General features: G+C 52.4%; 2 protein-coding genes across 2 annotated transcripts in view; one reads left to right on the forward strand and one right to left on the reverse strand.

The window, feature by feature from the left end:
* R3hcc1 (R3H domain and coiled-coil containing 1) lies at positions 1-12,556 on the forward strand. The gene is made up of 9 exons (XM_045130542.1): positions 1-82; positions 3,909-3,936; positions 4,215-4,343; positions 4,659-4,796; positions 6,696-7,374; positions 8,804-8,976; positions 10,160-10,230; positions 11,406-11,501; positions 12,267-12,556. Exons 1-9 carry the CDS (start codon positions 1-3, stop codon positions 12,419-12,421), a joined length of 1,551 nt encoding a protein of 516 aa, XP_044986477.1. The 3' UTR covers positions 12,422-12,556.
* Positions 12,557-15,854: 3,298 nt separating this feature from the next.
* The window catches only part of Loxl2 (lysyl oxidase like 2), an 80,087-nt gene continuing 69,485 nt past the window's right edge, over positions 15,855-26,456 (reverse strand). Inside the window, exons 10-13 of the mRNA XM_004665813.2 lie at positions 24,928-25,043; positions 23,752-23,888; positions 19,889-20,000; positions 15,855-18,983 (exon numbers count right to left, since the gene is read on the reverse strand). Of these exons, the coding sequence (XP_004665870.2) occupies positions 18,904-18,983; positions 19,889-20,000; positions 23,752-23,888; positions 24,928-25,043 (445 nt within the window). The 3' untranslated portion in view covers positions 15,855-18,903. The remainder of the gene's footprint in view (positions 18,984-19,888; positions 20,001-23,751; positions 23,889-24,927; positions 25,044-26,456) is intronic.

Genomic DNA, 26,456 nt, shown 5'->3' on the forward strand with positions numbered 1-26,456 from the left:
ATGACGAACCAGGAAGCAGAAAGTGGCAGGAACCAGAGGCCGGGCGTGACCTTCAAAGGTCTGCCGCCAGTCACCTACTTCCGTCAGACAGAAAACCACGCTGCTTAGCCCTTTAACTCACCATGTAGCCCATGCTGTCCTCTAATTTGAGATGTTCCTACCTTGGCATCCTGGCTGCTGAAATTCCAGGTTAAGTGACATCACACATTGCTTACTCTGGTCCTTTAAGGAGAGTCTAGAACTGAGACCAGGCTGGGGCTGTGGTCTCCTAGAAACAGAGGGACAACAAAACCACCTGGGATTTCAGAGACACCCACAGAAGCCGATCAGGTAGAGCAGGGATGTGTAGTTTCTCATTGCCTCTCTCTCTGCTTCCCTGACCCTGGACTTGCCCAGCCTCCCCTCCCCCTTTTTTCTGTCTGCCTCTAAAGCCTTCCCTACCTCTGCCATCTCTGCCTCTTTCCATATCTACTGCCTCCGAGAAACCCATTCTTGCTTAGATGTGTTTTTGCATCAATTCCTCTAGATTTGGGGCTTACAACACATTCTGAAACCAATGATTATTTGACCTCATCAAATTTCTAAACTAGAAGGCAGAGGTAGGAGGATCACCATGAGCTGGGGGCCAGCCTGAGACTACATAGTGAATTCCAGGTCAGCCTGGGCTAGAGTGAAACCCTACCTCAAAAACAAACAAAAGGCACACATGTCTAAACTATTGCTGGGTGTGATGGCACACGCCTTTAATCCCAGCACTGGGGAAAGCAGAGGTAGACGGATTGCTGTGAGTTCAAAGTCACCTGCCTGGGCTAGACTGAGACCCTACCTTGAAACCTGCCATGTACTCCCAACTATTTTTTTTCCGAACTCCAGTCTTTATTCTCGTTGTCAATGGCTTATCTTTGAATGGGGATCATTCTGCTCTCATCTTGCCCTGAATCACTACAACAGATGTGCTTTGATTCCATCCCTTATTTACCCAGCATCCCTCGAGGACCTCACCACCCGTATTAATTCCTTTTCGCATTGCTGTGTCAAAAATCACTAAATAAAACACTACAGAAGGAAGGAAGGGTTTACTCTAGATCACAGTTTAAGGGTACAGCTCATGGTGAGGAAAAAACATGGTGGCATGAATGTGATGGATCTGGTCACTTTGTCTCCATAGTCAGGAAGTAGACAAAAGTCAGGAAGTGGGCCTCCACATAAAATCTCAAGGCCCGCCCCCAGGGATCCACTTCCTGTAAGGTGGCCCTGCATCCTAAAGGTTCCACAACTTTCCAAAACAGCGCCACCATCTGGCAAAACTAGGACCCTAGGGGGAACATTTCACGTTCAAACCACAGCACCCCCTGGATGAGGCGGGATGTTTCCAGTCAGGGTTCATGGGCGAGCCTTCCTCTGAAATGCCTTTCTACTGCAGCCCTGGACTTGCCGCATCGGCTCTAAGGAGCTGGGGGCATGGAACGACAATGTTTGGTTGAGAGAGTTGGGCCTTGCTTTTCCAAGCCAGCATGTATTTTTTTTTTTTTCCCCTCCCAGGTCCTGTCCATGGGGGTCAGCCTCAGTCTCACTGCCAATCAAGGAAGCTGGTCAGGAAATGATGGTGTTGTGTGGCCTGCTTCCACTGCCATGAAGGGTGGGTGTAGGGGCATGGCCAGACCTACATGAGTTTTGCCTAGACTGAATGCCCTCCAGGTTGGGCACCAGGATCTGTTAGGTCTCTTCCCACCCACAGCTAGCAAGGAGACCCGTGATTTGTTTCCCTGCACCTTGATTTTTTTCTTTCTTTCTAGGTCTTTTTCTTTTGTTGTTGATCATGCTGTTGTTCTTGTACTTGTTGGATTCTGAAAAAACACAGTGTTTTGTAAATGTGGTATCAATTACTAAAAGACTGTCTTTAAAATATATATATATACCCCGGAGGGGGGTGTGGTGGTACACACTTTTAATACCAGCACTTGAGAAGCAGAGGTAGGAGAATCGTTGTGAGTTCGAGGCCAGCCTGAGACTCCATAGTGAATTCTAGGTCCACCTGGGCTAGACTGAGACCCTATCTCAAAAATATATATATATATTTTTTGGTTTTTCGAGGTAGGGTCTCACTCTAGCCCAGGCTGACCTGGAATTCACTATGGAGTCTCAGGGTGGCCTTGAAGTCATAGCGAACCTCCTACCTCTGCCTCCCTAGTGCTGGGATTAAAGGTGTGTGCCACCACGCCCGGCTAATTTTTTTTTTTTTTTTAAACTTGAGGGCTGGCGAGATGGCTTAGTGGCTAAGGCACCTGCCTGCAAATCCTAAAGAAGCATGTTCAATTCCTTAGTATCCACATAAGCCAGATACGCAAGGTGGCACATGCATCTGGAGTTCATTTGCAGTGGCTCAAGGCCCTGGCATGCCCATTCTCTCTCTATCTGCCTCTTTCTCCCTCTCTCTCTCTCTCTCTCTCTCTGTCTCTCAAATAAGCAAATAAATAAAAATATTTTTTAATATTTATTTTTATTTATTTATTAGATACAGAGAGAGAAGGGAGAGAGAGAGGGAGACAGAGAGAGAGAGAGAGAGAGAGAGAGAGAGAGAGAATGGGCATGCTAGGGCCTCCATGAGCTCCATGGATTCCAGACTCATGTGCCACCTGTGTGTCTGGCTTATGTGGGACCTGGAGAATCAAACCTGGGTCCTTAGGCTTCACAGGCAGGTGCCTTAGTTACTAATCCATCTCTCCAGCCCAATAAAAATATTTTTAAGTAAGCCGGGTGTGGTGGCACACACCTTTAATTCCAGCACTCGCGAGGCAGAGGTAGGAGCATTGCCGTGAGTTCGAGGCCACCCTGAGACTCCATAGTGAATTCCAGGTCAGCCTGGGCTAGAGTGAGACTCTACCTTGAAAAACAAAACAAAACAAAATTAAAAAAAAAAAAAACTTGAAAAAACACTTGGGGAAAATTATGGAAGAGCAAATGCATGTTATTGTCCTCCATTTCTCCATGCCCATGTTTCTTCTTCTAATTACCCTTTGATGGACAGCCTGCCCACTGTATCCAGCTGTTGCCTACTGCAGGGTCCAACTCATGCTGTCCCACATTTGGACACAAACCTTGTCTTAAGAGCTCCTGGCTAAGGGTTCTGCCTTGCTCTGCGCTCTCTGAGCTCACGATGACAAAGGCACACATTTCTGGTCAGGTCTCTGGGACTATACTAGCCCATCCCGCAGCCTCTCCGATTGGCAAGCCTTTCACTGCCTGGTTACGGTGGGCCCTAGGATGATTTCTGAATGAGGCAGGCGAGGGTAAGTTGCCCTGCAAATCACTGTGGTAGTGGTGGTTGGACTCAGTCGTGCACAGGCGAGCACACCTTGTCAGTAACTTGACCCTCTATGAACTTGACTTCTTTGTAGGCTCCCTCACTGAGGGAGAAGGCAGGGCAGTTGTGGACAGAATTTTGCATGTCCAGTGCTCAGAAACTTCTTTATTTCTCTGTTAAGGAGCACAGGCAAGGGTACCTACAGTCTGCAAACACAGAGCCTTTGCCATGTAGCATATACTAGCCGTTCACAAATGTCTCTCAATTTAAGTGATCCTGGCAGATATTACCAGTGAGGGGAAAAAAAAAAAAAACAAAATCTTTTGCTCAAATCAAGAACCTAGAATGGACTATTGGTGTAACTCTGCACAAGCCATTTCACTTTGCTGGGTCTCCCTTTCCTCATGAGTATAATACCTAGGGATATTTTTGTGAGGAAATTGCCTTAAGTGACAGCTGAGCGCTGGGCCCCCCACTCCTGTTCAGGACGAGAACACGCCCCCTTCTGCCGCACGTGCGATACCTCCTCCACACCGCACGGTGGCGCTGCGCCCGGGAGTCCGCAGGGGGAGCGGGGGCGCGCAGGCCCCTCGGGGACCCTGAGAGCGGCGGCAACGTAGCGGACGGCCGCGGTGAGTGCTGCAGGCTCCCGGGTGGGCAGGGCGGCCGGGTAGCGCGGAGCTGGCCCGGGGCGGCACCCTCCCCTCCCTGCGGACGACGTCCAGGAGCTGGGCAGTGCAGGTCTGCGCACGGCGCGAGGAAGCCTTGGCGAGGGCCGGGAGGTCTGGGCCACCCACGCTGCCTTACTCCCCGGAGGACAGACCGTGGACGGGGAAGACTGCAGGGCCCTTGAGCCTCCGGCGCCTGGGACCCGCGTTCTCATCGGGGGCCCCATCCACCTCTCCTGCAGGCTCTCTCCACCTGTCACCCTGGCCCTTCTCTGCTTGGACGGTGTCTTCCTCTCCTCGGCCGAAAATGACTTTGTCCATCAGGTCCAGGAGGAGCTGGACCGCTTCCTGCTGCAGAAGCAGCTGTCCAGGTATCGGGAATGGAGGATGCGGCTTTCATGGTAGGAAGGGCAGCGCTGCTAGGCCCGGGTAACCCTGAATAGCCTCGTCCAGCCACGTCTTTCCTTTGTAATCCTGAGCGCTACCCGGGCGGGGAAGATAGCGTGATCTATAGCTCCCTGTGATTGTATTGCTGCGGTCCTTTGTCCTTTGCAGCTGGGCTGGAACCCACTGGGGCAGACGAAGCTAGGTGTTAAGTCACCAGTATTAACCTGGGGGTGAGCTGGGCAGGAGTCAGGCCCAGCAGTGGGAACTCTTACTTAGCACCCATTCTGGTCCCTTTCCAGGGTCCTTCTTTTCCCCCCCCTCTCCAGTCGCCTGCGGTACCTGATTCACAGAACAGCGGAGAATTTTGACCTCTTGAGCAGTTTCTCTGTTGGGGAAGGCTGGAAGAGGAGGACAGTCATCTGCCACTTGGATATCAGGTATGTCTCCTGTAGCCTTGCAGGGTCCTCAGCAGTTTCTTGTGGTGGTTGCTCAAGGTGGCTGCCTTCTGGGAGGGTGGACCTTGGCAAGAGCCAGGACCAGAAGCCCCATCCCAGCTTGCATCCTCCATCCCTGGCTCCACTTGAGGGCAGTCAGGGCTCAGCAGTGACACAGACATGCATTGCTGGTGAAATTCGCCTGGCCAATTCAACTGTTTGTGTTGGGCCAAATAAAAGAGAGCGAGCTCACGATGGTGGGTCTGCCATCTTCCTTCTTGTGCCTCTCTTCTTCAGAAGGACAGCGACATAAGAGAAGCACCCACTGGTCCATAGACATCACCATTCCCATATGCACCTCACAGGCTGTGAACATCTATAGTCATTGCAGCTCTCATCTGAAGTGTTTTTTTTTTTTTTTGTAATTAAAAAAATATTTATTTATTTGAGAGAGAGGCAGATAAAGAGAGAATGGCTACACCAGGGCATCTAGCCACTGCAAACAAACACCAAATGCGTGTGCCACCTTGTGCATCTGGCTTACATGGATACTGGGGAATTAAATCTGAGTCCTTAGGTTTCACAGGCAAGTTTCTTAACCCCTAAGCCATCTCTCCAGCCTCTTTTTTTTTTTAATTAATTCACTTATTTGCAACTCAAGAGAATATATGTGGGTGCACCAGGGCTTTTTGCTGCTGTAAATGAACCCCAGAAGCATGTGCCATGTTATGCATCTGGCTTTACATGGCTACTGGGAAATTGAATGTGGGCCAACAAGTTTTACAGGCATGCACTTTTAACCGCTGAGCCATCTCCATGGCCCTGACCTGAGATTTTTGTTTTTAAGTAATATAATACATGTATTTGTTTGTGACAGAAAGAAGCAGTCAGAGAGCAAGAGAGAGTGAGGACACACCAGGGCCTCCTGCCACTGCAAACGAACTCCAGACACATGTGCCACTTTGCACGTCTGGCTTTGTGTGGGTACTGGGCAATCAAGCCCAGGCCATCAGATTTTTGCAAGTTTGCACCTTTAAACACTGAGCTGTCTCTCCAGCCCTGATCTGAGTTTTTTTTTTTTTTTAATTTTTATTAGCATTTTCCATGGTTATTAAAAAAAATCCCATGGTAATTCCCTCCCTCCCCCCCCATCTGAGTTTTTAAGTTGCATGTTTTCTATTAACATAACTCCTCCTAAATGCAAGTGTTGCCCATACTTTGTGTAACCAAAGCTTCCGTAACCTCTTTTTTTTTTTTAACATTCTTTTTTTTAAATTTTTTTTTTAAATTTATTTATTTGAGAGCGACAGACACGGAGAGAAAGACAGATAGAGGGAGAGAGAGAATGGGCGCGCCAGGGCTTCCAGCCTCTGCAAACGAACTCCAGACGCGAGCGCCCCCTTGCGCATCTGGCTAACGTGGGACCTGAGGAACTGAGCCTTGAACCGGGGTCCTTAGGCTTCACAGGCAAGCGCTTAACCGCTAAGCCATCTCTCCTGCCCTCCCGTAACCTCTTAATTTCATTTTGGCACACGAGGATAACCTGGCTGCTTTGGTTGTCAGGGATTAGTTTTTTTTTTTTTTAAGGTTTATTTTTATTTATTTACTTATTAGAGAGATAGAGACAATTGACACATCAGGGCCTCTAGCCACTGCAAATGAACTCCAGATGCATGGACCATCTCATGCGTTTGGTTTATGCGGGACCTGGAGAATTGAACCTGGGTCCTTAGGCTTTGCTAAGCCATCTCTCCAGCCCTGACATGTTAGTTTTTGAGGGTCGTGAGGCTGTGGGTTTTGCCTACTGGTGACTTGAGAGTGTCGGATTATGGGAGGCTTAAGGAAGCCATTTTCCTGTGGCTCCATACATGCTGTGATGACCTGCGTCTGTTGTGGTTCCAGGGTGCCCAGTTCAGATGGCCCTTCTGCTTCTGGTCCCTGCCGCCCTTCTGCTTCTCATTCCAACAAGTACCGTGGTCCACGATACATCTCAAACCAGGGAGCAGCTGCTGGTCCCCGGGGGGCACGGGCCGGCCGATGGCACCGTGGACGCAAGCCGGACCAGGCTTTGTATGTGCCCCGGGTGCGACGTAGGCCAGAAGATTGGGCAGCACCGTCCACCTCGGGGCTGACCTCAGGAGAGGCTCCAGCTGTTGAAGGCTCTGAAGAGCTGGGTGGGTATGGTGCTGGGGACCCTGACGCTGCTCAGGGGCTCCTGAAATTGATAACTCAGGGAACAGAGGACCTGAAGGGCCCAGACACAGCTTGTAAGAATGAGTCACTGCTGGAGCTGGATGCCACTGAGCTGTCAGGGCCTGAGGGTCCGTCTGAGAAGGGACAGATGGTGGAGACAGCCACACAGCCTGAGTCCAGCCTGCAGCTAGCCCTGGAGGAAGGGAATATGAGTCAGCTGGAACAGAGCCTGGTCGACCAAGACAAGATAGAAGGAGAGGAGGAAGAGAAGACGGAGAAGGAGGAAGAGAAGGTGGAGGAGGAAGGAAAGTTGGACAAGGAGGAAAAGAAGACGGAGGAGGAGGAGGAAGAGGACCACAATGATGATCACAGTGAGCTGCTGCAGGAGGTGATGAGGCCCTTGAACCCAGAGAAGGGAGGGCGGAAGTGAGGTGGGTGTGGCCGCAGGTGGACGGGACCAAGGGTCTTGGGGTGGGGAAGACGTGCTGATGGGGTGTGCAGGGTGGCTCTGGCCTAGGTGTTGGGTGATGGATTCCCTTAGGGAACCTGGGGGCGACAGTGGATTTGGATCCGAGCCCCACTGTTTAGAGCAACTTGACCCTAGGCAAGTCATTTGTTTGTGCATATGCACGCATGTGGAGGCCAGAGTGAAACCTTTGGTATCATTCCTCAGGGGCTGTCCATCTTGTTTATTTTTAATTTTTTTTTTTTTAAGGTAGGGTCTTGCTCTAGCTCAGGCTGACCTGGAATGCACTATGTGGTCTCAGGGTGGCCTCGAACTCACTGTGATCCTCCTACCTCTGCCTCCCGAGTGCTGGGATCATAGGCGTGCGCCACCATGCCTGGCTTTGTCCATCTTGTTTTTTTGAGTGTTTCACTAGGGTGGTCTGGCCGGCCAGTGAGCCCCAGGGATCCTCTGTTCTCTGCCTCCACAGCACTGGGATTTAGAGCACACAGCACTTTGGCTTGCCTTTGTTATGGGGGCTCCAGGGGGTTGAGCTGGTGTCTTTGTGCTAGCAAGGCAAGCCCTTTACCGGCCGGCCGAGCCATCTCCCCAGCCCTGTCACTTGCTTTTCTGAGTCTCACTTTCCTCATCTGAAGACAAAAAGAAGGGTAGTATAGTCACATGCTTCACCAGGTGGGGGAGGCAGAATATATACACACACGTGCTTTGCTTTGGGCTGCGGGAAGTCACCAACCTGTCTGTCGGCAGCTTTGTGTTGGCGATCACATTTTGCTGGGACCATGTGTCTGCCCTGAGGGACCAGGTGGGAGGGTGGGCATCCTTGACTGCTGTTTTATACATGAAGAGACTTGAAAATCTTCATAGTACCACGTCCTTAGTAAGTAAAGGATAGAGTCTGGCCTTGCCCGGCTTTCTCTTCTCACTCACCGGAGCCTTGGGCAAACCACTTAACCCTTTGAAGCTTAGGTTCCCCATCTTCTGTAAAGTGGGTATCTAGAATATGCTCCATCAGAGCCAAGTGTCATCCCCCAAAACTTCCACATTCTTACTGTACCAGCATGGCCTGGTACCATGCTGCTGGGCCCAGATTCCTCCCAGGCTGACCCACTCCAGTCAGTGTTTTTTGTTTTGTTTTGGTTTGGTTTTTTTGTTTTTCAAACTCTAGCCCAGGCCAACCTGGAATTCACTATGGAGCCTCAGGGTGGCCTCGAACTCACAGCAATCCGACCCTCCTACCTCTGCCTCCCAAGTGCTGGGATTAAACACACCCGGCTCAGTCAGTGGTTTTGAAAGCAGAGTGGTGGGGAACCTTCTGTCAGCTCCCCTTGCCAAAGATTCTGATTGTGCCCAGATCACAGCCAACCTGACCGAGAAGGACGTTGAGATAGAGAGGGTCCACCTGGACACGTCCTCCTTCGCCGAGGAGCTGCCTGGGGAGAGGGACTTGGCCCATGTGGTGGAGATCTATGACTTCGAGCCAGCACTCAAGACCGAGGACCTAGTGGCCAACTTCTCTGAGTTCCAGTGAGTGCCACAGGAGGCCGGGGAGGCCCGGAGGCGCTAGGGTAACCCTTTGTTGCTGGGGACACATCTGCTTGCTCCTCCCCTGATGCTTGGTGGTACTCCAGGAAGAAGGACCACATGTGGGTGCCATGTCTGCCAGGGCTCTGGGCTCTGCTTCCGGGTGGTCAGCTGATGGCCGTGACTGGGGAAAGGGAGGTCTGTCCACGGCCCTGCTGGGAGCAGGAGGACCCCCACCAGTCCCTTGGGACACAGCTGTCTACGTAGCTGCCTGTCTGTCTGTGCCGGGTTTGCAGAGGGCTCTCTTGGTTTGGGGGCTACTTCTGGGGGTGGCTGGCTTGGAGAGCTCCAATAGAGGCCAGAGAGACTGGGAGACAGGAAGATTTCTCTGGATCCAACTACTTGTTTTTTTTTTTTTTAATTCTTGTTTCCCTTTTCCCATGGGCTTTAAAACACCTTGACTCTCCTTTTTGCCCCCCTCCATCCCTGGCATCTTCCCTTGCACTTGGCACTTGGGCTCCTGGGGTGGCCCAGCATGTGTTGTGGCTCTGTCTCTTGCCTGGTGGGCAGAGACCCCAGAGGACCCGGGCCAGTCTGCAGCTGCCTCTGGCTTCTCCCCAACAGAGGCCACGGCACCTTCCCAAAAAGCGGGGAAGAAGCTAACCCGAGCAGTGCGTGGATGGGTGCTTGTTTGGGGTCTCCCCTCCCCACCCCGTCAGCCCATTAGCGTCCAGCCTTTCCTCAGAACCCACACCCTGCCTGGCTGTGGTAGAAGCTGTGAGGAGCCGACTTTGCTCACAGTCTTACGCTACATGAGCCTTTCTATAGTAGCACCTTCAGTTCTAGGCACTGGGAACCCTCCTCACTCGTTTACAGAGAGACGTTTGACTTTCTGAAGCAGACAGAATGGTCTGGAAAAAGCCCTCCTCCCACCTACCTCCTCCTGCCCCTCCCCCCACCCCTGCCCTCCGCCTAGGCAGGGTCTCCCTCTAGCTTTGGCTGACCTGGCACTCACTGTGTGGCCTCAGGCTCAGAACCCAGAGCCTGGAGCTCAGGCATGCACCACCGTTCCCAGCGTCAAGTGGGAAGACAGGGCCTTATCTTGGGGTCAGGTTTGAGAGGGAATTTGTGTGAGGGATTCAGGGGGAAAGCGTTTTCGTCACTGGATTTGTTCTCTCCCCCACAGAGAGAAGGGGTTCAAGATCCAATGGGTGGATGACACTCATGCCATTGGCATCTTTCCCTGCCAGGCCTCAGGTAAGGCAGCTCCACCGTAGGCTCTGCCTGCTGTCTGCACCCTTCAGAGCAGAGACACCCGAGTTCCCTGGTGAAGGACCGGCTGTGTCCTCGTGGGAGCCATGCTCCGGGGCACAGCGTCTCTGGCCCAGGAAGCTCTCTCGTCTCGGCCTTTGCTCTGCCCGTTGGTGCCTTGTGTACAGAAGTTTTCAGGTTCAGTGATATTTACTGAGCACATGGCCTGGGCCAAATCATAGTTCTTTCCACATATTGGGGGGAAAAAAAGAGGAAGTTCTATTTCTTTAGCTCACAGGCATTCGGCATGGGCCGCTTCACAGGGCTAAACAGACGCAGGCTGCGGGTTGGGTTGCCCCATCTCACAAGCTGGAGGCTGAGGTTCTCAGAACACCGTGTCGGTGCCGGGTTAAAGAACCTCTCACTGTGGAAGTGTAGATGCCATGCGGCTCCCTGACCATGACTCCACTGCTCCTGGTTCCCCTCAGCCGCCCATGCTGCCCCATTGCTCACTTTGGAGATATTTATAAACGAGGCTGTCCTGTCTGAAACCCTGGTCTTCTGATCATCAGAGCTGGGAGCATCCTGTTTGAGTTTGTCCTCTGCCTTAGAAGCCTCAGGTTGACGGAGGAGCAGAGGGAATGAGGGGAGCTTTAGACTCCTAGGGAGGGAGTCCCTGGAATAGGGAAGGAAGGGCCAAGAGCCCACTGGGAACTGTGGAAGAATGAGCTCGGGGCAAGGGTGCCTTTGGCTGTTTCCTAGGCTATGGCACAGATAGCTTAGCAAGTGCAGGGCATGCCCTGGCCTCAGTTTCCTCATCCACAAAATAGCAGTTTGCTCTGTACACAGGAGAGCCCACATGTCCCATGGCCCAGCGTGAGGCCCGGGTGCTTCCGGGATCTTGGGTGGTGGAAGGCAGGTCTGGGTCAAGCTCTGGCTTTCAAAGGCGAAGGATGCTCCTCCTGCAGAGAATGGAAGCCCGTTGCTGTGGTTCTGAGTGTGGGGCTCCACGGGGCTCTGGGGCGAGAGGTGAGCAGAGGCTCGTACTCGGCTCAGCCTCCCCAGCCATGACCAAGCACATGGAATGGTTGTGGCACGTCTGGGTGATGTGTGTGCCCTGGGATCCCCGAGGGCTTCACATAGCAGGAGAGGATTGTTCCAGATCTTTTTCTTTTCTCCAGCCGCCGAGGCTCTGGCCAAGGAGTTCTCTGTGCTCAAGATCCGGCCACTCGCGCAGGGCAGCAAGCAGTCCAAGCTCAAAGCCCTGCAGAGACCAAGTAAGGCAGCCCGTGCACAGCCCCTCTGCTGAGGCGGTGGGGGCGCGTTTTGGTTTGTTCCCCTTTCAGCATCCTGCTCTTTAGGAGTCCTGGGCTACAGCAGTCAGTGTGTGCGGCGGGGGGCCGGGGGGGGGGGGGGGTGGTAGCTGCTAGCGGCAGTTGTGCATTCCCCCTCCCCCGGCTCATCGCCTCCCTGCCTTTGCTTGAGAAAAGCATAGACCTTCTTCCAGAGAGCCTTGGAGGCTGTGCCCTGCAGGATGACGTGTGCTTGCGCTTTGGGACCCTGGGTGTCACTTATGTTGACCTGCAATGGGTCTCTGGTCTCTTTCCTCCGTAAAATAAGCCTGTTGTACAGGCTAGAAGGAGGCTTCTGTTGGGGTCGTCGTCGTTCCCCCCCCCCCCCCAGTACACTGAATCAGTGTTAGCTTCTGCCCTTTCCTCTCCCGGAAAACGTGGTGAGGGCTCTGAGAGGCCAGCTGTCCATGACTGTGAAGTCGTGGCCGCCAGAACGGGCCCACAAGGCCCACCATACCAATGTGGATAGTGAAAGTCCCATCTCTGTGTAAGAGCCCGAGGCACCCCATTTTCCTTAAAGGGTCCCGCAGAGCAAGGAGAGAGGTGGGACACAGACCTGGAGTCCTCTTGGGCACCTCTCCCAAGTACTTGGTTGCTAGGGGCACAGCTGGGCTGCAGCCCCAAACCCATAATGCCATGACACACACCCCAGCCTTGACTGTGGGTCTCACCCCGGGGCTTTCCTTTCAGAGCTCCTGCGGCTGATGAAAGAGAGACCACAGACAGATTCGGCCGTGGCCCGCAGGCTGGTGGCCCGGGCTCTGGGACTCCAACACAACCGAAAGAAAGAGGTGCCTGTGCCCCAAGTCTCCTGCCACCTTGAGGCCCCGGACCCAACCGAGTAGGCTGGGCTTCTGATACCGCGGGCCGTTACAGACGCCAGGACCGCTCCTCACCTCTGCTGCAGCTACCCTGTGGGGCATGGTAGGCTGTAGCTGATCTAGTCCCTAAAATTGAGAAATAAAGAAAATTTAAAGTTGTTCTAATGAGTGCTTCCAAGTACAGCGTGAAGGGGCACTAGAGGGTGCTGACCCGTCTCCCGTGGTGGCTCTGCAGCTGCTGAAGACCAGACGGCCTGGCCCGGAGCCGCCTGTCTGAATCTTGAGGGCAGTTTTGCACAGGTGGCCCTGCTTTGGGGGTGGAGATAGGCCGCACCTGCCTTTTGCCACCTACCCAGGCTCCTCCACTTCTGGAGTCCCAGCCTGCCGTCCTGTGGTATGAAGCAGTCTGCGTCATGGCAGCGTTGAGAGCCTGACACAGGGGTGGGTTGCCAGAGGATTCCTCGCGGAAACATGCACGAGCAAAGCCAAGCAGTGCTACCTGAGTGCTCCCGAGCTCTCCTACAGGAGCAGGCCCTCTCTCCGAGCTTGGGTGGAGGGTTGGCGGCATGGCGGCTCTCCCTAGAGCTAGGGGTCACGGTGGACCTCTGCTACGCTGGGTCCTAGCCCACCCTTAACGCGGGAATTCCCGAGTCTCTGCCCACAGCAGGGCTGGAGGCTCTGCGGGCGCACACCTCTTTCTCTGGGAAGATGCCTCGTCGCTGGCTTCCCCATCGGGCTCTGGCACTGCTGTGCTTTGCCAAGTTCCGTTGAAGAGTGACTGGAGTTCATGGAAGGGTGCTGCTGATCCCTGTTGATGTTTGAGCTGCAGATTGCTCAGGGCTGCAGCCACGCCTTTCCTTTCGCAATGTGTACTAGAGGAGCCCCCCAGGTCACATGGGACTGTGGGAGACATGGGTGCCTTTGTTGTAGGTGAGAAACTAAAAATACATGAAAGCCTTTTGGACGTAGGAAGCTCTGGGCCCAGGGGAGTGGTGCAGATGAAACCTAGGAGCACGTCATGAGCCTTAGGCGCCACACTTGTTGGTTTTTTGGGGGGTGGGGTTCGAGGAAGGGTCTCACTTTAGCCCAGGTTGACCTGGAATTCACTATGGAGTCTCAGGGTGGCCTCGAACTCATGGTGATCCTCCTACCTCTGCCTCCCCAGTGCTAGGATTAAAGGCGTGTGCCACCATGCCCGATAGCGCCACACTTTTAAGTAGGTAGATAGCGCGTGTGGAGGGTGGTAGGTTTGGTGAATATACTTGTCACCCAGGGTCTGGGGTAGCACCGCTGAATTAGTAACCTGCAGTTGATAATGGCTGCCCAGTAACATGCGGCCAGCCAGCAGCCGACTGAGACCTCTGGAGTCATAAGCCAAAATAGAATTTCCTCCTTGAAACGGTTTCTGTAAGGTATTTTTCACAACAACAAAACACTAACATAATATTTATACATGTGTAAGAAAACCCCACAGTATGTATAGGGTTGTGTGGTAGCTAGTCTTTTTGTTGTTGTTTTTTTGATGTAGGGTTTCACTCTGGCCCAGGCTGAACTGGAATTGCCTACATAATCTCAGGGTGGCCTTGAACTGACAGTGACCCACCTAACCTCTGCCTCCCGAGTGCTGGGATTAAAGGCGTGCGCCACCACGCCCGGGCTCGTGTGGTGGCTAACTTGATTGCATTGAGAACTCTGTAGGAGACACACTTCCGGGCATGTCTTTGAGGGCATTTCTAGAGGGTCAGCTAAAGGGAGAAGAGCCATCCTGAATGCGGGGAGCACCATCCCGAGGTGTGGTCCCAGGCTGAAGAAAAGGAGAAAGCCAAGTGGAGGTCAGTGTTCTCCGTTCCTCATTCCTGCCCTCGAGCCGTGAGCCAAAAGAAAGCCTCTCCTAAATTGTCCTTGTCACAGTCACCAGGACAGGTTTGGATTTGACCCAGCACTGCAGCCAGCAGCCAGAGGGGGTCCTTTCCTCTTGTAGACCTCTACTCAGGATGACTAGATCCTCAGCATTGCTTCAGAAGAGAACCTCAGTGAGCCAGCATGAAGCAAAGTTGGAGTTCATTAACAAGAAGTTTTTAATATAAACTTAAGTTACAGGGGTTTAGAGAAAGGTGCTCAGGAAGAGTAAGGCACAGTGTGGGTGTGAGCTTCTCAAAGGAGAGCTCTTAACTTGGGAACTGTATCCAGGATTTGGGAGGCTTTTGAGATTCATTGCTGGATGGGTTTCTGAGGGGCTCAACCTCCTTTCTCCTTTTTGACAGTGAGGTGATAAAGTGGCCGGTCAGGGGCTGCCTTGGATAGGATTGTAATCTGACAAGAGAAAGGTGGCACAGGGGATTAAAGACGCGCCTTTTACTATTCACGGGGTTTCTGGTGAGATCGCTAGGAACGTTCCAGGTTTACACCTGGGAGGGGAGAAAGGCTATACTTGTGCCTTAAGAATGATTCACTGCTATTTTAGCATTTTTAACTTGTAATGTCGCTATGGAAAAGGGACATTGTCTGCCTGTTGGCATCCTTCACAGCAGATGTGTTAGAATTTTTGTTTTATTTTTTGAGGTAAGGTTTCACGTTAGCCCAAGCAGAATTGGAACTCACTCTGTAGTCCCAGGCTGGTCTTGAGCTCACAGCGATCCTCCTACCTCTGCCTCCCAAATGTTGGAATTCTTGACTCGGCTAGTGAGAAACTTCAACCAGACACCAGGGGGTGAGGAGGTCCTCTTTTCTTGTCCCCCCCATACATTTCTCTGTGTTCCCCTCCTGTCTGAGTACTGTACAAATCTTCAGGCATCCCTTTGGAGTCTTGACTGTGTAAAAATGTGACTATAATTTAGGATACAGAAGTTGATTTAATTGGAATGGATGTGATAACCTTGACTGTAGACTTAAAAAGAGTTAAAATCACCATGGAAGCACACCTGTGGTGTGTCTACAAGGGTGATTCCAGAAGGGCTTAGGGGAAGAGGGGAGATCCACACGGAATGTGGGTAGCACCATTGCAGGGGCTCCAGATGCATGAAGAGGGGAAGCGGGTGGAGCGCCAGTGTTCATCTCGCTGTGCTGCGCTGGACACGGAGTGACCAGCTGCCTCATGTCCCTGTTGCCGTGGCTTCCCCACCACACAGGACTGCATCCACAAACTGCACCCTGTTACTGCTTTGGTCTTTTGTCAGAGCTATGAGAGAAGGTTAGTGCTGAGAATGGGGTCATCGATGTGATAAACCCAATCACGTGGTTCTTAGGCCTTTGGAACTGGATTGTGGGAGAAACGTAGAGAGGCTGGGAACTTTGGGAGTTAAAAACAAAAAAACGCCCTCAAATGCTGACAGTAGAGCTTAATGAGCTGTTTTGGTGGATGCCTAAAAGACCAGAATACCTAGAGAAAAATGAATGGCAGAGGCCTGGCTCCTGAGATTTCAAAGGAGAAAAAGAACCCTTTTTTTTTTGCGGGGGGGGGGGGGGGAACGGGGTTAGAGGCCATCATTGTTTTACTTGGGCAAAGAATATACCTTGATTCTGCCTGAGAACTTGAGCGAGGCCAAATTCAAAAGTAATGTACTGGGCTGGAGAGACAGCTCAGTTAAAAGCAATTGTTTGCAAAGCCTTATGGCCTGGGGTTGATTCCCTAGTACCTACATAGAGCCAGATACACATGGTGCATGTGTCTGGAGTTTGTTCGTTGTGGCGGGAAGCCTTCGTGTGCCCATACTTTCCTTTCTCTCAAATAAATAAATAAATGCAAATATATATTTTTTTAAAGTACTGTGCTAATTTGTTAGCAGAGGAAATTGAAGACAGGATAGAATCCAGGCTGTTGCATGGTTACTGCTCACCACTCTGATCCAGGTTTATAGTGAAAGAGTGGTGGTTTGAATCAGATGTCCCCCATAAACTCATGTTCTGAGTGCCTGATTCCCCAACTGGTGGCAGTTTGGGAGATGGAGTCTTGGTTGAGGGGCTGTGTCGTTGGGGCCAGATTTTGGGGTGTTACAGCCAGCTCCCCTCTGCCAGAGTTCAGCCCACTCTCGCTCCAGTTTTCCACCTGCTGTGGCAGAGGTGAGGCCCAGCCTCTGCTCATGCCGTGCTTTCTCCTGACGTCACGAAGCTTCCCCTGGAGACTGTAGGCCAGAATGAAAACTTCCCTCCCATCAGCTGCTTTTGGTCGGGTGCTTTGTCCCAGCAACGAGAAGGTAAGTACAACTGGGAGCACTAAGTGGAGGAGACAGATTAAAAAAACGTGCAGTTTGGCAAGGAAATGGCATGAGTAAGTTTAAAGGTGCAGACAGAATGGATGCTGAAAAAAGCAGCTCTAATTGTTGGCATGCTTATACCATGCTCAAGGCCCTGGACTCAGGCCCCAGCACTGCATAAAACTGGGCATAGTGACTCGTGCCTTTAATACCAGTACTGTGGAGGTGCCGGCAGGAGGATCAGAAATTTAAGGTCATCCTCAGTTGCGTAGTAAGCTTGTAACCGTCCTGCAACACGAGACACTGAAAAAAAAAAAAAACCCTATGGAAATAAAAAACAAAATCCTATCCTATCCATCAAAGGCCCCAGCTTATGAAAATGTTGAATTCTCTTGAAAGGACAGATCCTGAATTGGAATCCTTCAGAAGGGGTTCCCTGCTCTAAAGCATCTGCCCGGGGAAAGTGGTGTCCCAGATCGGCAACTGAGGCATACAGAGCCCACTGTATGGCTCTGGTTCAAGGGGCCAGGCTACGTCTTGAACTGGAAGCAGAACTTGGCAATGTTGCCCACACGGTACTGATTTTGCAAGCATGAATGATGCAAGACTGAGGGGGGAGGAGCAGGAGGGGGTGTCATGGAGGTTTGCCCCAAGGTTCCAGAGAGTTGCCCAGGCCAGACAATGTGTGGCTGTAAGGAGGCCTGGAGAGGCCATTGCTTGAAACTGAACGTGAAGCCCAAGTTGTGACGTAGATCCCAGAACCACAGAGACGTCTGCCCTGCAGACACAGAAACGGGGACCCATGAGACGGGGTGGCATACTGCTTATGGCAGAGCCGGGGTGGGGGTGGGAGGCAGGTGTACTCAAGCCCTTTGGAGCTTGCATGATTCTGTTATGAGCCTCAAAGGCTGGGCACGGAGCTCCAAGGGTTGGCACTGGCCTTGCTGGGCTTGAGGCTTGTTTCTGGTCCAATCTTTCTGTGCTATCCTATTGCTTACCTTTGGAATGGGATTGTTTATTCTTGGCCGCTGCATATTGGAATTTTGTAACCTGTTTTCGATTTTGCAGGGGCTCGTGGTTAAGAGATTACCTTGTCTCAGAAGAGACATAGACTTTGGATTTTTAAATAGCATTGGGAGTGCTAAAAACTGGAGGGATTTTCTGGAGTTGGAGTGAATGCATTTTGCTTTAAGAGATGGCCTTGAGCTGGGCGTGGTGGTGCACCCTTTTCATCTCAGCACTGGGGAGGCAGAGGTAGGAGGATTGCCGTGAGTTCAAGGCCACCCTGAGACTACATAGTGAATTCCAGGTCAGCCTGGGTTAGAGTGAGACCCTATCTTTAAAAAAGAAACAAAAAAAGATGGCCTTGAGTGGATAGAGTTGGTACCATGGGTGGAATATTGTGATTTAAAGTGATGATAGTTTAACAAGGGATGGACTTGTGAGAGTTAATCTTGATTATTAACTTGGTAGAGTTGTTCACCAAGGAAACATACCTCTGGGTATGTCTATAAGGGTGTTTCCAGAAAGGTTTAACTGAAGAGGGAAGGGAAGACCCACGTGACTGTGGGCAGCACCATTCAGGCTGGCATCCCAGACTGAGTGAAAATCAGGCAGCGTGTGGAGCACCAGCGTTCATCTTGCTGCTCTGCCTGCGGGCACTGCTGCCCCCTACTCCGCTGCCAGGCAAGGGGCTGGACCCTTGAGCTGGGAGCTAAAATAAACCCTTTCTTCTTCAAGCTGATTTTCGTCAGGTGTTTTGTTACAGCAACGAGAAGAGTAAGTGATCCAGAGGTCTAGAGATTCAAGTTTTCCAGATACGACCTATGGGATTCGGCCTGACTGCCCCTGGGGTTGACAAGTTCACATCTGCCACAATTTCAGAGGAAAATGGCCTGTCTGTGCAGAGCTCTGTGAGGTCACACTCAGGATATGCGGAAGTTTAGAAGGGACAAGCTGAGGACAGCCAGTCACCCAGCTCCCACAGCCACATGGCAAAGCCCCTGCTCAGAGGCCTCCCCAGGTCCAAGGTCAGGCAGAAACCCCTGTTGAACGAGGGAGTACCTATCCTCGCAGCCAGGGCTGGCAGACAGGGCTGTGGTGATCAGTTTTGTCTGTGGGGGAGATGGAGTGTCACCTGAAGTCAAGAGGTGACCATGGATTGTCCTTTTCTTTCTTCTTTTCTTTTCTTTTTTGAAATGGAGTCTCTCACTATGTAGTCCAGGCTGGTCTCGAACTCGTGTCAATCTTCCTGCCTCGGCCTGCTCAGTGCTGGGATTACAGGCATGAGCCTTCACACCTGGCTACAAGTCTTTACTGCGTGGAGAGCTGGTTATTTAGCAGTCCACTGAACTGTTCAAATTTCTGTTCCGTCTCCTCACTGAAGGATCCACCTGAGGAATGGAAGTCAGAAAGAGTTGGGCATATCAGAGGTTCAGTCTTTGCCCAGGCCAAGGGTGCCCTCGGAGCACTCCCTGGGGCAGTACTGGGTCCCACCCCAGTACAGGTCAGCTCTAGGGCCGGGCACTCAGCAGGCGTCCTGTCCAACTCAATGGGACATGTGAACAATGTGCCTTTCATTTTCACTGTCGCTATGAGTGAAGTCTGCCACTTTCCTGAATAGGCAAAAAACTACTTTCTTGGGCTAGAGAGATGGCTTAGTGGTTAAGGTGTTTGCCTGTGAAGCCTAAGGACCCTGGTTTGATTCCCCAGAACTCACGTAAGCCACATGCATGTGGTGATGCACGCTTCTGGAGCTCGTTTGCAGTGGCTACAAACCCTGGTGTGTCCATGCTTTCTCTCTCATAAATAAGTAAATAAATGAAACAATGAAAAATAACTCTACTTTCCTATTGGATCCCCAAGAACAGACCTATTTATTGGAGATGAGGTATAACTTGTTTCTCATCCTTCATAGCAAAATGATACACGGAGCTTACAACTTGCTGATGCCCAGGCATTTGTGGACACACACACACACACACACACACACACACACACACACACACACACACAGAGTTGGTGACTTTGGATCCAGGCCTTCTATAGCTCTGGGGTCTGCGGGCCAGCCAGCTCTGCCCGCCTGTTCTCCCAGGCCAGAGTGGGCTGTGAAAATCCCCTCTCCGCCCAGGCTTTCTGTGCCTTAGGACTCTCTTCCTAGGAATGTGACGCTGGCTCTCCTCCCAGCTTTCCAAAAATTATCTTGCCTTGGGATACTAGAGGCATTAGGACTGCCCTGGCCTGGGTCTCAGCATTTGGGTCGAGTGCTTAAGGAGGGTGGGCAGCTGAGGAGACTCACCCACGTGACAGTTGTACATCCAGATGCGGTGGCCGTCGTAGCGGCTCCTGCACTTCATGATGTTATTGGAGAAGTCAGATTCTGGCACCTCGTAGTTGGGGTTAATGACGACCTGGAAAGGACCAATTCAGAGGAAGTTGAGGTTTCCTGGTGGGGCAACCTCCAACCCAGGCTGGGGCTCTTCCAGACTTGGGCATCCCCAGGCAAAGTGAGCGGGACAGGTGTGAGGCGCAGCCTCAGGCTGGTCTGGCCAGTGGGTGGGTGGTAAGGGTCCTTAACAATACTCTGTTGGCAGGGAAGAGCTGAGCTCTGCGTGGCAAAAAGGGACAAGGTGAGAAGTGGGATGGCATGTGCCCCTTTCAGTGTAACACACACATGCGCTCTACTGAAGGCAGGCCTTCTCCAGGGTTCCCCTGTCTTGGCACCCCAGAATGAACTACTGAGCTTTCTCCAGAAAGAGGAGGAAGGTTGCTAGGACAGGTGAGGAGGACAGGTTGGTGTGGGGAGAGGGCCACCCAGAGCCACTGGACACCGGTTCTAGCCATGTGACTTTGGACACACTGCTTCCTGTGGGCCTGAGGGTTGTCCTGTAAAGCGACAGGCTGTCCTGAAATCCCTTTCTGCTCTGCCGGCCCAGGACCTGGAGGGAGTTGGTGGAAATGGCATCTCCAGCTTCCCTCACACCCCACCCAGCTCCTTTCTCCAAACTCCTGCAGCTGAGCAGACGGAGCGCAAGTCAGTCATCGAGGGAAGGAACGCCATTCCGAGAGGGCAGCGAAGGGCCACGAGTGGGACATTGCCCAGGAGGAAAAGGCAACGGGGCGGAAGGGGAAAGGGGAAGCCACCAATCTGTCCCTGTCGTGGTGGGTGAAGGTGAGGCACACAGGTGACTCCCCTGGCTGCTCACTAGGGAGCGTTCTAGCTGTGAGGTCTCCCCTAAGAGATGCTCCGGGAAACTGAGGCCGGCCCACTCTCGAGCTGTTTTGGCCCAATGACTAGAACTTACCTGGGTCATGTCTCAAGTCTATTCAGCCAAGGCAGCAAGTCTCTCTCTCTGAGGAGGCCTGAGTTTTCTGTGATCTCTCTTCAACTCAACAACCTGGCTGTGGCCTCAACCCCCACCCACTCAACACAGGGTCTTTAACACCACACGCTGCAACTCTGCCCCCCCAAAGGCATCCTTGAAGTGTAGCCAGGAGGGTAGTGGGTCACAACCGGGGCTCATTTCAGAGATTCTAAGGGCTTCTGTGACCCATGTAGGGTGGGGCTGGTCTCTATAGTCCCATGATACTCTTAAAAAATATTTTTTTTTGTTTATCTTTATTTATTTATTTGAGTGCCACAGACAGACAGAGAGAGAGGGAATGGGCACGCCAGGGCCTCCAGCCACTGCAAATGAACTCCAGATGCATGCGCCACCTTGCGCATTTGGGCTTTAAGTGGGTTCTGGTGAATCGAGCCTCGAACTGGGGTCCTTAGGCTTCACAGGCAAGCGCTTAGCCACTAAGCCATCTCTTCAGCCCAAGACTCTTTTTTTTTTTTTAAAAAAAATATATTTATTCAAGAGAGAAAGAGGCAGATAGAGAATAGGTGCACCAGGGCCTCTAGCCACTGGAAACAAATTACAGATGCATATGCCACCTTGTGCATTTGGCTTGTGTGAGCACCGGGGAATCGGACCTGGGTCTTTAAGCTTTGCAGGCCAGCACCTTAATCACTAAACCATCTCCCCGGCCCCATCCTGCTCTCATACACAAGGTCTGTGAGCACGTGACGGGAGGAGTTTGCATTCCCTGGGTGTCTGGTAATCTAGGAAAGGACAAGCAAGCAAAAGCAGGCTGGAGAGATGGCTTAGCAGTTAAGGCGCTTGCCTGCAAAGCCTAAGGACCCCGCGTAAGCCAGACACACAAAGGTGAGGCAAGCGCAAGGCCGCACATGCCCACTAGGTGGCGCAAGTGTCTGGCGTTCAATTGCAGTGACTGGGAGGGTCCTGGCACACCAATTCTCTCTCTCCCTCTCTCTAAAATTAACAAGTAAAAATAGAAAGCAAAGGCCACTAGAACCCATGCGTCAACCCAGCCTTGCCTCTGAGTCTTTGTGCAGACGAGCTGTGAGAGCTACTTCCTACCTCCATCGTGCCCTCTTCCAGTCCTGACAGCAGGCTGCACTGCCTGCTAGAGGCCAGCTCTTTTGTCCCATGGATTCGCAGGCTGGGGCTTGTAGCTACCCAGGGCCCTGTGTCCACACTTTAAAATGGGCTTTTTAAAATTTATTACAATCATTGACACGTCCTTGAGTCCATCGGTTGACTCAAGTTGAGGGGTTAGGAACACAGCATAGAGCCTCGGTGTGGCCTGTGTTTGCCTGGCTACAAGGAGAGGACAGTGTCCCTTCTGGGGGAGATTCAATGGGACAATGTATTGCCCAGGTGAAGGCCAGGCCTGGCTCATCAGCATTGATCAGGAAACATGCTGATACAAAGCCCTGCCAACCTAAGCCACCAGTACGTGGCCACAGAAGCTAGCTTCCTTCCTTCCTTCCTCCCTTTCCTTTCCTTTCCTTTCCTTTCCTTTCCTTTCCTTTCCTTTCCTTTCCTTTCCTTTCCTTTCCTTTCCTTTCCTTTCCTTTCCTTTCCTTTCCTTTCCTTTCCTTTCCTTTCCTTTCCTTTCCTTTCCTTCCCTCCCTTCCTTCCTCCCTCCCTCCCTCTCTCTCTTTTTTTCTTTCTTTTAGTTTTCTTGCAGTAGGCTTTCATTCTAGTCCAGGATGACCTGGAATTCACTATGTAGTCTCAGGCTGGCCTTGAACTCACAGTGATCCTCCTACCTCTGCCTCCTGAGTGCTGGAATTAAAGGCGTGCGCCACCACACCCAGCAGAAGCCCATCTTTAAATAAAGAGCTCTGCTCCCAGTCTGGACCTCCTGAGGCTGTGGTTCTGGGCTTGGCTCACGGCTGGGAAGCGCTTGCTGTCTGGTGGCCAGCACTGAGGATGCCAGGCAGCTCTCAAAGCACCCTGTGGTCAACTTGTCTGCAGGTGTTGGCTCTTCGGGGCGTGTCTGGTGGTGCGGGCTGTGGGCTAGACCTTGGGCTGGCCAAAAGCCTCTTTGGCAAAGCTTTCAAGGCAGAATGACCCATTTCTGATGGCCCGTTTTTGCCACCCAACAGGGCAAGCTGGGAAAAAGGATGGGTGGGGATGTGTGGACGTGAAGCCTCTGCAGGCAGGAAAGCAGCCTTGTGGCAGAAGGGGAGACAACAGGATACAGAGCCCCTTGTCTCCTCTACGACATAGGCCCTGGCAGGAAGGTGGGAGGCCAGAGCTCCCTGGCTCCTCCTTAGGGCTGCCCATACCCCCCAAAGCAAGGTGTATGGAAGCCCTCACAAAACAGCCTCCCAGCCAGACTATCCATAGCTTGACTTTCTACTATTGTAGATTTGGGGGGGGGGGCATGAAGAATGGACTCTCTGCAGATCCTTTGTGAGGGAAGAAAATAATACACCCTTGTCCATATGTCAGGGGACTCAGGATTGTGGTATGGAGGGGGAAAAACCCAAAAAGAGGTCAAAGGTATGAGTTTCCTGGTCTGGGGTCTGAATCAGCCCATGGGTATGCAGGGACGTGCAGGTACCAAGGTTAACTGACTCACACTTGGATGTCTCCAACAACCTGGGCTCCTGACAAAGCCCCCCCCCCCCACCGTTCCCCGCACACTGTATTCCTCAGGACCATGAGCCTCACTTGCTTGCGATGCTTGACAGATGATGACCTCTTCGTGTGGCATGCATGGGAAGAAGGGTACCACAGCAGACTTCTTTCCCTTCCCCCCACAGCAAGGGCCCCTGTGGTGCCCTTCTCCTGCCCACCTCACCTGAAACAGGTAGTCTCCAGGGGGCACATCGGTGATGTCAATCCACTGGCAGTCGATGTCATGGCGGTACATGTCCCAGCAGCCCATGGTGATGCCTTGCTCGCCGAAGTTGGCACACTCGTAACTCTTCTGGATGTCTGCAGGCAGAGGAGAGGGCGATGCCGTCCCACCCATCCCCACCCTGCCTCTTCTTGTCTGCAGGCCCCTGAGCCACTGCGCCCCATCCTCACCATGTGGGCTTCTGAGTGGAACCCTTCGTTAAACCCGTTACCCACGTACGGACCCTCCCTGCAAGCCTGGCTCCAGGGCCCTCTCTCTGCAGAGCCCTCCCGTACAACGCTGGCCCACCCTGGCTTTTCTGTGACACCCTCAGCCTGGGGACGAATGTTGTGTTCATCTGCCATAACTCCAGTGATCATGTTTAGCCTAGGCTGGCGTCACCTTGTCTTCCCCCCCCCCCCCCGAGTATCAGCAACTGGACTCTGGCCTCATGTCTGATCGCTCTCTTGGTCCCTCCCAGGCCGTCTGCACACAGTAGGAGCTCAAAGCCTCTTTGCTAAGTGACTTCATGACAAGTCAGTAGTGGGAGTCGCTGTGTGTCTGACGCCTCACATGGGCAATGGACAGAGTGAGAACAGACGCGTCTTGCTGGGGGACCCCCATGTGTCGGGGTAGCAATTGTGCCACGGGTGGTCACAGTGAGACCCCAAGGGTGGAAGCCCAGTGCTACGTGGATGGCTGTGTGGAGAAGCTGGGAACTTGACAAGGATCTTACGAACTTGAACTCCACAGTCTGGTCGGGGAAGGAACTGGGCATTGGGACAGCCAGGTAGGAAGGTCTGTGGCAGGCAAAGAGGTAGGGGCTCAAGGGACCAGACCTTACTCTAGAAGCTACGAGGCCCTACCAGCGCCAGTCAGCACACCTGTGGGGGACAGGCGTCTTCAGAACCCCCTCTCCTAGCCCCAGCCCACAGCCATGGAAGGGCCAGGGGGTTGGCAAACAAAGGCCGAGCGTGAAGCAAGGCCAGACCAGCCAGCAGTGGCCAGGGTGATAGAGTGAGTCAAGCCAGCCACAGCAGTGGTGTGTGTGAGTGTGTGTGTGTGTGTGTGTGTGTGTGTGTGTGTGCAAATCCCCTCCCCCACCCCAGCTCCCGGCCTGCCCCGACACAAACATACCTCCTTCACACTCCGTGTCCTCCAAGCAAAAGCTGGCCTTGTGTCCTTCAGCCACTTTGGTGCCATTGAGGCTTAGCAGGTCATAGTAGGTGAACACTTCCATGCTGTGGTAGTGCCTAAGAAGCCAGAGACAGGGCCCAAGGTCGCTGTGTGGAGCCACCATTGCCTGCAAGCTGGTTCCTTGCTGGCAGTTTGCCTTTGGGACAGCCCTGAGAAGCAGGGGCCCAGGGAGGCAGGAAGAGGAGTGAAGGGGCGGGGGAATGGGCAAATGGAAAGCAGAAGCCAAGCCAGTCAGCTGGGGGGGCTCTGGACAGTGGCCTGGGACAGTCACTTCCTGGCCACATCTCGGTCCTCTCGGCAGCTGACAGAGAATGAAAATGCAGGAAGTGCATGGTGTGTTGCGGGTCTCAGTGAGGTCGGCGTAAGTCATTAGCACAGCGTTAAGTCGTTCAATAAGTACCATCAAATCAACTATTTTTTTTTTAATTTTTAAAATTTTTATTAATTTATTTTAGAGAGAGCAAGAAAGAGAGATAGAAAGAGAAAGAGAGAGAATTGGCGCGCCAGGGCCTCAGCCACTAACATTGAATTCCAGACACTTGTGCCATCTAGTGGGCATGTGCAACCTTGCGCTTATGTCACATTTGTGAGTCTGGTTTACGTGGGATCTGGAGAACGGAACATGGATCCTTAGGCTTCACAGGCAAGTGCCTAAGCCACTAAGCAATCTCTCCAGCCCCAACGATTCTTTTCTTAAAAATATTTTTAATCAATTAATTTATTTATTTGAGAAAGAGAGAGAGAATGGGCACACCAGGGCCTCCAGCCACTGCAAAGAAACTCCAAATGCATGTGCCACCTTGTGCGGCTGGTTTATGTGGGTTCTGGGGAATCAAACCTGGGTCCTTTGGCTTTGCAGGAAAGTGCCTTAACCACTAAGCCATCTCTCCAGCCCTCAACTATTCTTTTTACGAAGCAGGGATGCTCCTTGAGTGCCCCGCTGACTCTCCTCATCCCTATAGCATGTTTGGAGCAAGGCACTCCCTTGCTCGAATCATGCTATGATTTGGGTAAGTGTCCAGCAAGCATCTATGCTTCTCTCCCAGAGGGCACTGTTCTGAGGTGATGGGTTCTTTGGGAGGTGGGGCCTGTGAGAGGTTTTTAGATCACTGAAAGGTGCCTTTGGAGGGAAATGTGGGACCCCGATCTCTTCCTTTCTCACTGCTTCCTGACTTGGGGTGTGCTCACTGCTATGCATGTTACCAGCCTGGTGTTTTACCATCTGCTGCCCTCACCAGAACTCAGCCAACCCAGGCACCAGGGCTTTGACCCATCAAAACTGAGCTAATACCGGACGTGGTGGTGCACGCCTTTAATCCCAGCACTCGGGAGGCAGAGGTAGGAGGATCACTGTGAGTTCAAGGCCACCCTCGAGACTACAGAGTGAATCCCAGGCCAGCCTGGGCTAGAGTAAACCCTACCTTGAAAATCAAAAAACAAAATACAACAAAACTGAGCTAGATAAGCCT

Source organism: Jaculus jaculus, chromosome 12, assembly GCF_020740685.1.
Source record: "Jaculus jaculus isolate mJacJac1 chromosome 12, mJacJac1.mat.Y.cur, whole genome shotgun sequence".
Lineage (NCBI taxonomy): Eukaryota > Metazoa > Chordata > Mammalia > Rodentia > Dipodidae > Jaculus > Jaculus jaculus.

Excerpts from the sequence above, each read along its gene's own strand:
- R3hcc1 (XM_045130542.1), top strand. The coding sequence starts at position 1 with ATGACGAACCAGGAAGCAGAAAGTGGCAGGAACCAGAGGCCGGGCGTG. Across the intron at positions 3,937-4,214 it reads CAACGTAGCGGACGGCCGCG|GCTCTCTCCACCTGTCACCC; the intron begins GTGAGTGCTGCA and ends CCTCTCCTGCAG. Across the intron at positions 11,502-12,266 it reads CAAAGCCCTGCAGAGACCAA|AGCTCCTGCGGCTGATGAAA; the intron begins GTAAGGCAGCCC and ends CTTTCCTTTCAG.